Below are 9,626 nucleotides of genomic sequence, written 5' to 3'. Positions count from 1 at the left end.
ACGACCAGGAATGTTGTCAGGTCCTGTAGCCTTGCGGGTGTTGACTGTGGAGAGTGTTCTCTTCACACAGGCTGCAGACAGGCGCAGAGCCTGGTCGTGGGGAGGGGATGGAGACTTCTGCGGAAGCGTGTTGTTCTGTGCTTCAAACCGTGCAAAGAAGCTGTTGAGGTTATTGAGCAGAGAGATGTTGCTGTCACAGATCTGTGGTGAGGGTTTGTGGTCCGTGATGGTCTGGATGCCCTGCCACAGACTCCGCGTGTCTCTGCTATCTTTGAAATGACAGGTTAGCTCCTTTGTGTATTTGTGTTTTGCTTTCCTGATGCAGCGGGACAGGTTGGCTCTTGCTGTCCTCAGACCAGTAGCATCCCCAGCTCTAAAGGCAGTGTTTCTGGCCCTCAGCAGCCTGTAGACCTCTCCTGTCAGCCATGGCTTTCAGTTTGGTCGGGTGATGATGGTTCTTGTGCCGGTTACATCATCGATGCATTTGTTGACGTGAGAAGTAACAGTGCCTGTGTGATTGTTGTAAGTGGCTGCCTGTTTTAATTTTTCCCAGTCTGTAGTGTCAAAGCAGTCATGAAGTGCACGGGAGGACCCCTCTGGCCACACCCGTATCTGCTTCAGAACCAGTTTGGTGTCTTTAACCTTCGGCCTGTATGCTGGTTTTAGCATTACAGTGATGTGGTCAGAGAGTCTGATTTTGGGGAGGGGAAAGGCCTTGTATGTGCCTTTGTGGGTCTTGTAAACCAAGTCCAAGGTGTTGTTTCCTCTTGCTGGGAAATCAACATGCTGGTGTGTTTTGGAAAGACAGTCTTAAGGTTTGCATCATTAAAATCACCAGCAAGGATGAGAAAACCGTGAGCTGTTCACTGTTCATTACCGAACATGTCTTTTAGTTTATTATCAACGCATGATTACCTATTTTACGGGGACAGTTGGCAACCCTAGTGTGTAGGAATTTTTAGTTGTTAAGCCATCCAACAACACGTTCTGGAAGAGTATACTGGTACCTTAACATAGTTGCAGATGGGACTAAGCAAAAATTAAATTGAAATTTCAATTATTTTTTAGCACCTGCCTACAGTACACTGATATGGATCCAATCGAATTACAAAACCAACATCAGTTGGGATCAAAAACATACAACCCCTGGGGCTCTGTCACTGCAGAAAACCAAATAAAACTCCCATATTTTTGGTAAGTACAATGTTTTAATGACAATTAAGTGCACAAGTCTGAGCAATCACTGGAGATACATCTACTGACTTGTTAGCAAAGGTGAATTTGAATTTTAGTCTGACTTTAAACACATGGTAAAGTTTTGTGACTTATATAATATACAAAAAATTTAATTCCCTGAGATATGTTAAGGGAATATTTTACATTTTTAACATTTCAGTAAAATACGTCAGGTTCGAAAAAAATAGAGCGTAAATTTGTTTAGAGCAAAACTATCTGGAATAAAAAGTGAAATAATGAGTTGTTCACTTCCTGCTCATTGTTGTTTGTTTCAGGGTGAGTCACAGCTAATGTTTGATATTGCACTCACAGCAGGAAAAAAAGTGTGTCATCCACACAAATAAGTGTGTTAATAATGCATATGCACACATTGTGAAAATTAGGCAGAATGTTGTGTGATTCACATAACAGTAGCACCCTTGAAGACTTAATTTAATATCTAACTGACTCACCCCTGGTGATTCCTCCCAGACAAAGTTTAAAGCCAGCAACATGTTGTCTGACAGTGATTGTGACTTTTCTGAAATGCCCACATTTGCAGGCGGGGCGACAAGCTTGCAGTAATATAGAGTTTGCTGCGTATGATGCAGAGTTTAAAGGTGTAATGTGTAAAATATGGCCAAAATTTTGATTTAAAACATTCAACAAATGAGCTAGCCTTGTCACAAGAATATGAATAAGTTAAAAATACCCTTTTTAGACAGAGATTGCACAATAGAGCTTCAGATAAGCCCCTTCTTTATGCCTAGTTTGCAGTTAAACACAGAATCAAACGACAGCAGCATCACGCGGCCATACTTGCCAACCTTTACACCTCAAAATAAGGGAGGATTCTTAAAAACATGCAGAATAAACATAACTATATGTATAAATATGTATGTATGTGTGTTTATGTTTATATATGTATGCCTCACTGTTATCTTAAAGATTTTAAGTGAGCAGTGTTATTTTGACCGGCTCTCAGAGTTTCAGCAGTTTGGTTGAATCTTTCATATTCCTACCCTGCTGCTAGTTTTTTTAGCTTACAAAATCATAATTTTTCCTCATGTTTGCAAAGGTAAAAACATAAATCTGTGACCTAATGGGTGAGACCAAAAACCTCCCATAACTCTCATAGTCACATTTGCCTTCAAGGTCGCCAATCACTGTGCTGCTGGCAGGACTGAAACCCAGAATCACTGCTGTGTTGTGCACACCCAACATAAAACATAATCTAAACAAAACTCGGGAGACAAGAGGTGAAATGAAAGTGAAAGATCCGTCTGAAGTTTGAGGCTGTTTATATAAAGCAGAGTGAACTCATAGCCTGCACTCTTGGATGAATGCGGAAAGAGGTAGGTGAACATTTTTTCCTCCTAAAACATATGCGGAAAATATCAATATTAGGAGATGAAATTAGCGAGAAGAGGAAAGTTTACTCTTTAACACTTTTTACTGCTCACCCAGAGTTCACCCATATTTAAACGTCTGTGCATCTGACTTGTGTTAAAACATTTGGATTTATTACTCAAACTGGCACCCACTCAAAGCCTTTTTCCTGTCTGAAAGCAGCACATAGCTGCTAGCGTGGGTGTAGACTCTTTGTCTTGTACCACTTTTGACTGATCAATGCCAACAGTTTCTCACTGCTTCTTCCAGTCTGCTCTAAGCTTTGTTAAACATATCCAGAACTTAAACTGCAATATTAAATCATTTCTTTATTTTCTGAGGGATGCACAGTAGTTTCAGCATGTCGTCAGTATCAGCAGATATTGGCTTTTAAATAAAATTGGAATTGGCCAACATGCTGATTTTTGCTTATATCACAATCTGTATCTTTTTTTTTAAACAAGCAAAGTGAACATGTACAAAAAATTAACCCTGAAGTGAAGTCTTTTTCTTATTTTGCACAATGAATGGATATTACATACACTGAAAGGCATTGTATTTCATGTCTCCATCTGCTGGTGTGCGATCATGATAAGAGTATGCATAATATGATGTTAATTCCTCTTCAGAAGAGGCTTGATGATCACTAATATTAGGTAGGGAGAAAGAAAAGTGTATATATTTTTATCAGTGTCTGTTATTGGCCAAATGGGTTTGATTTCATATCGGCAAAAGAGCCAATATCGTGTATACCTAAATTTTCTTCTGTAATTTCTTTATTTTTTATTTACAGTGAGGTTTAGTTTCTTCACATAAAATACGTCTAAAATCTTTTCAATAATTATCTACTTTCCTACAGTGATACTGACATTAACATGCAGTACGAATGGGCTGAAGATGACTTTGAGCTGTCCGGTGGGGCAGTTCCACTTGGAGACTGTGATCCAGTTGACAATAAAAGGTACGTCATGTACCATGGCACCACCAGGAGGAGCGCTCAATCCATCCTGGCCTGCGGTTTTCATCAGTCAAAAGACGGGATGCTCGGCCCTGGGGTCTACCTCAGCAGAGACCTTCAGAAAGCAAGCCGCTATCCTATTGATCACCCTGAATTTGACAAGGTTGTCATTAAGGTTGTGGTCAACGTGGGGAAAGTGATAGTCATCAATCACCAACACCACCCATATCAGAAAACCTGGCATTATCTTGGATATGACACAGCCTGGGTGCCACCCAGGTGTGGAATGGTGAAAAGCGGTTTGGAAGAGAATTGTGTCTGGGATCCCAATCGAATCGAGATCATTAATGTCATCAAACCACGTCCAGTCCAACCGTACAGTGGATGTGGTGCATGGGGCTACAAGTGAGCTCTACAAGATTATTTTGTATGTTCAAATGTATTTTTATATATTTGGGAAAAAGTCATTTACATTTGCATTTTGTTACTGTGTCATCATAATGTGCAAAATAAATGGTTCGGTCAAATCTAATTTGCTGTCTTGTCGTGTTGGATGCAACGTGTGACGAGTGTATTTTTATGCTGAGACATTCAAAGTCAGAAGTCTCTACCAGGAGGATCACTTACTCAAATTTGAGACTGGAAGTGGAACAAAACAAGCACCTGAGCCTAAGTTAGCATCCTCCTGGTATGTTTTTGTGATTCCCTGCTTTGTCTCTATTCCCACTGTGAAAATAATCACTTAAAGGAAAAGTTCAGTTACTTCCTCAAGCTAAGAAATAGTCTAGCCCATAACCTCTAGTTAACAATTTGTTGTTTTTACACAAGAGGTGGAAAGCACCTAGATACATTTACTTGTAGCAGTTAGTTCTGAGTTCTTTAAATTTTATGAACTTGTACATTAGTTTTTCTATTTTCATGAGCCTTCAACTCCAACACAGTAACTCTTACACTCACATCTGTCCTAAGGCCTTTAAATCACTGATCACTGTGCTGCTGCTGGCAGGACAGAAAATGGCACAGCTGTGTTGACAACAACTAAACCATGTACATCCTGCTTGACGGTAAGGTAGTGAGACAAAAAGTGAAAGATAAATGCACACTTCCTCCAAAAGCTTGACGGTTGTTTGTGAACCCTCATAGCCTGCACTCTTGGAGGAATGTATGAAAAGGTATGTGAACACACACTTTCTTTTGTTCCCTAAAAAGTTCATTTTTACAGTACATATTAAAAATACTCAGTGTACCAGATGATTGGTTAGTCTGATAGAAAGTGTGCTCTTAAACATTTGATGGAAATTGTTGATGTGTCTGATTCAGTTCAAACTTCTTGACTATTGATAAAAGCTCATGTATTTGGTGTTTTTAGGTCTAATCGTACACTCCCTTTTGAACAGTGTTCAATTCCAGCTGGAAACTGCATTTTCTCAGGCACTAAGCTATTAGTCAAAGTCAGTTTTATAATGACCTGGAATAGTATTGTAGTAGTAATACTTTGTGAAAGCCACCTGTAGTTAAAGTTTAAAGTTATCTGATTTTCATGAATTTTGGTCCCAGTTTAAGCCTCGCTGTATTTTTGTCATTTTTTTCAATAGGAAAATAACTGTGTGTTAAGTGCTTACTAGTAAATGTTAACATGCATAAAAGATGCTAAACTGTGAAGGTAAACATGGTAAACTTTATACCTGACAAACATAAGAATGATCTGGCAAAAAAGTTGTGCCTGGCTCATCTTATGCCAGATTGTCTTGTCTTGTGACGTCTTGACTTTATATAGCTAGATTAATTACAGTTTCCTCCTGCTAAGTCTCTATGCTAAGCTAGGTTAACACATCCAGAATTCAACTCGTGTGAACATGTGTAAACCTTCTGAATTATCTAGACTAACCACCCTCTCCTACAGTGACACTGACTCCAACATGCAGCATGTGTGGGATGATGATTTTTTTGATCTGCCTGGAGGGGACCTTCTCTGTGAAACAGTTTATGATGGAGAGTACCAAAGAAGAGTCCTGGAAAATGCTAGCTGCTATCACACCGAAACCAACGATCCACGTCCAGTCCAACCCTCTGATGGATATGTTGCACGAGGCTACATGTAAGCTCTACAGGATGGTCCCAATTTATTTCTTTGCTCAATTGTGTGTGTGTGTTTAGCTTTGAGTTAAATGTTAACACGCTCACAATTGCAACTTTATTGCCCCTAATGTTACCCTACCATCTTAGCTCAGGATGTTAGTGAAAATGTAAAAAAAAAAATGCAATCCATCCAACTGGTAGTTGTGAAATAATTCACCTTAAACCCACAAATGTGAACTTCATGGTAGCACTAAAAGACTGTATATAAAGATGGACAATGGTACAGATTCCTTAAGTGTAACATTTCAATCTGGATCGCCCCCTGGTGCCTGACTACAGTATAGGTCATAAAGCAAGTTAATGACAATGAATGTCTGTACCAAAATTTCTGTTCAGCAAATATGTAGATGTTGAAATGATTCACCTGGCCAGTTAACATTTGGAGCTGCTGGTGACAGTTGAAACAAGTTACTTAAGTCAGTAAGATTCATTGACTCATCACTGTGTGGACCACATTTTACTAGAAAAAGAAACAAATTAACCTTATGGTAGTTCTAGGAAAAGCACTTTGTTTTTGGTGCTACAAAGCAAGATGTTAACATGCAAACAAAATGCTTAACTGTGACGGTGAACATAGCGAAAGTAATACCTGTTAACTGAAGTCAGCGTTTAGCTGAAAGCACTGCTGTGCCCAAAAAAGTGTTCAGACCAACTTAAACCCTGTTTTTAAAAAATGTAGCTTCCTCATGCATTTGGAAGGGGCCAGTCTACCAACACCAAAGCTGTGGTTAAAAAAAGCATTGTGGTCTGGCTAAAAAGTTGAACCTAGCCCAACTCATTCTCCAACATCTTGTTTTTAAACCTTGTGTTTCACTTTCAAATAAGTTTTCCTCTGATTCTTCAGTCTTTATAAGCGAGGCTAAAAACATCTGGAACTGTATTGTATTTTTTCATTTGCAGTTTTCTTTGTTTGCATGAAATCCCTCTAAAGTCTTTCCACTAATAATCCTCTGTCCTACATTAATAGAGATAGAAAGCTCGACCTGTACCACATTACCACCAGGGAGGACGCTCAATCCATCCTGGCCAACGGTTTTCACAAGTCTGCAGACGGGATGCTCGGCTGCGGCATCTACCTCAGCACAGAGCTGGATAAAGCCAAACGCTATACCACTGGTCACCTTGCGTCTGACAAGGTCATCATTCAGGTTAAGGCCAAAGTGGGGAAGGTCATTGCCATTAATTATCACGGCCATCCACGTCAGAAGAACTGGCATGACCCCAGATACAGCACGGTGTATGACACCGCTTGGGTGCCACCCAAGTGTGAAATGGTGAAGAGTGGTTTGGAGGAGTGTTGTATCTGGGATCTTGATCGAATTCAGATCATTAAAATCATCGATCCATACCCAGTCCAACCCCCTGATAAATGCAGTGCATGGAGAAGTGCATTTTTGTGTATTATATTATTTTTATGGATTTTCTTTCTATTAAGATAAAACAATAAATCTGCATGGTTGGTTAGACCAAAGTGCAATTCATGTGCCATATTGTCTTCTGTAGGTGTGTTTTTTTTGTTTGATGTAATAATTGTCCAGCTCTCAGTTTAGTTTCTACTCCATACACACTTTTACACTCTGCCCACCAAGTTGCAGTGCTTTTCCCTTTGAATACAATGGTTCTCAGTTTGGAGATTTATTGTTATAATATGAATTTAATGTTTTCCAGTGATGTCAAATGAATGTATCTACATTTTAAGAAGACAATGTTGTCACCTAACATGCCGTTTTGCATTGCTGGGGGAGCAGGAGCGCAGAATTAAAAGACAAGAAAGCTGTTGATGTGCTATATTTTGGGGGGGCTGGGCCCTCATTAAGTTATGGATTTTTTTTTTTTAATTAAAAAAATATTCTTCTATGTGGAAAAACTAAGTAATATTTGAGTTGCATAAAAGCTTTTTATTTCTTTTCTTCCTAATTGTCCTTGAAATACTGATCAACAATCCCGCCACCCCCGGCACAAAAATGGTTTGGCCACTGATCAAAATTTGATGTTGTCATTTGATTTGAAGTTCAGTACCGTCAAAATGTCCGGTCAGCACAAGTCCTCAGAAAAGGAAAGAAAAGAGAAGAAGAGAAGACGAAAATAGAGGCCTTTGAGATTTTCTAAACAAATACTTAAAAAAAGGTGACAGGGTGAAGCTGGAACTAGTAAAGTCAACGTAGAGCGAACGTTTACCAGCCTTGTAACCTGACCTAGCTCTAATGTTAACGTCCATTAGCTTGTAGAAAAGCCTGACACAAGACGTTATCTTTGGCAGAAACAGTTGAGTTTGAGAGAGACAGAGAAGATGAGACAGAGAAGCGAGAGCTCCAGCTGAAGTGAGGTGACAGAGCGCTCGCTGTCCCACAACGGAGGGACAGAGTCAGGCTGCACAGTGATGCAGGAGGGGCCCGCTGCTCCGTCGGAGGGTCTGAGCAGGCTGGATCAGAGACTGATCAGACACTTGATTTCAGCGATCCTGCTTTTGGCCAAATAAAGTGACAGACTCTGATAGAGTGGACATCATATGTGTCTCTGCCATGCATGTCATTTTTGCCTCGTCTCTTTCTTATGGTTGAGTCATGAACACTGACCTTTACTGAGGCAAGTGAGGCCTGCAGTTGTTTAGATGTTGTTCTCGGTTCCTTTGTGACCTCTTGGATCAGACGTCGCTGTGCTCTTGGGGTAATTTTTATGGGCCGGCCACTCCTGGGAAGGTTCACCACTGAAACATGCTTTCTCCATTTGTGGATAATGGCTCTCACTGTGGTTCACTGGAGTCCCAAAGATTTAGAAATGGCTTTGTAACTTTTTCCAGACTGAGACATGTCCATTACTTTTCTTCTGATCTGCTCCTGACTTTCTTTGGATCACAGCATGATGTCTTGGGTTCAATATGGCCTACTTCACCCTGTCAGACAGGTTCTATTTAAGTGATCTCTTGATTTGAAAGGTCTGGCAGCAATCAGGCCTGGGTGTGGCTATTAAATTAATCTCAGCTTTCCACAATAATATGATTTATCACAATTACCTCATCATTTAACAAGGGGGGCAATTACTTTTTCACACAGGATCATGTAGGTTTGGATAGTATTTTTCTCTTAACAAATAAAATCTTCACAGAAAAACTGCATTTTATGTTTACTTGAGTTATCTTTGTTAAATATTTAAATTTGTTTGATGATCTGAAACAGTTGAGTGTGACACACATGCAAAAAAGTAAGAAATCAGGAAGGGGGCAAATACTTTTTCACAGCACTGTATCTCGTCCTGGGCCCCAGCAAAGCTGTCAGCTGGCCTGCTGATAACGGAAATTTACTGAGACTCCCACACCCACTTAAACAACTAAACTGACTCAAACTGAAACTTGCACCGCCTCCCAGTTTGAGAGTCTTTACAAGAAGCAGAGTGAACTCACAGCCTGCGCGCTGGAAGGAATGCAGAGAGAGGTACGTGAAAACTGCTACTGTTTCTTACTCCCAAAAGAGCATTTTTACAGAAATATTATCAAATATAATTCTTGTAGGATTAGATAAAGAAAGTCTGATGTATAGTGTGCTGGTAAACTTTTGGTGGAATATGTTGATGTGTGTGACTCTTCTGTTACCCTCCTGACTGATAAAAGCTCATGTATCCTTTTGTTTGCAGGTCTAAACGAAGTCTCCCTTTGAACGCTGTAATCCCAGTGAGAAGCTGCAACAGAACCATCTTTTTCTAAGTGTGTGTGCCATACAGGATTATAAAAATGAAAAACCAGTCCATGATTATGTACCACGGCACCACCAGAGAGCATGCTCAGTCCATCCTGGCCAATGGTTTTCGGCACTCTGCGGATGGGCCACTCGGCCGCGACGTCTTCCTCTGCAGAAGCGTGGAGGAAGCTCAACGCTTCCCTGTTGGTCACCCTGAGTCTGACAAGGTCGTCATCAAAGTTGAGGTCAGC

The 9,626-nt window shown here is 40.3% G+C and overlaps 1 protein-coding gene across 1 annotated transcript; it reads left to right on the top strand.

Moving 5' to 3' along the window:
• The first annotated feature begins 2,161 nt into the window (after positions 1-2,161).
• Positions 2,162-7,478, top strand: LOC121939506 (uncharacterized). The gene is made up of 4 exons (XM_088069061.1): positions 2,162-2,570; positions 3,464-3,967; positions 5,445-5,660; positions 6,669-7,478. Exons 2-4 carry the CDS (start codon positions 3,480-3,482, stop codon positions 7,138-7,140), a joined length of 1,176 nt encoding a protein of 391 aa, XP_087925187.1. The 5' UTR covers positions 2,162-2,570; positions 3,464-3,479; the 3' UTR covers positions 7,141-7,478.
• The last annotated feature ends 2,148 nt before the right edge of the window (positions 7,479-9,626 follow it).

The sequence above is a fragment of the Plectropomus leopardus genome, chromosome 18 (genome assembly GCF_026936395.1).
Source record: "Plectropomus leopardus strain MGB_pleo_1.0 chromosome 18, ASM2693639v1, whole genome shotgun sequence".
Classification (NCBI taxonomy): Eukaryota; Metazoa; Chordata; class Actinopteri; order Perciformes; family Serranidae; genus Plectropomus; species Plectropomus leopardus.
This window is presented reverse-complemented; position numbering and strand designations above follow the sequence as displayed.

Excerpts from the sequence above, each read along its gene's own strand:
- LOC121939506 (XM_088069061.1), top strand. The coding sequence starts at position 3,480 with ATGCAGTACGAATGGGCTGAAGATGACTTTGAGCTGTCCGGTGGGGCA. Across the intron at positions 3,968-5,444 it reads TGTGGTGCATGGGGCTACAA|ACTAACCACCCTCTCCTACA; the intron begins GTGAGCTCTACA and ends TGAATTATCTAG. Across the intron at positions 5,661-6,668 it reads TATGTTGCACGAGGCTACAT|AGATAGAAAGCTCGACCTGT; the intron begins GTAAGCTCTACA and ends CTACATTAATAG.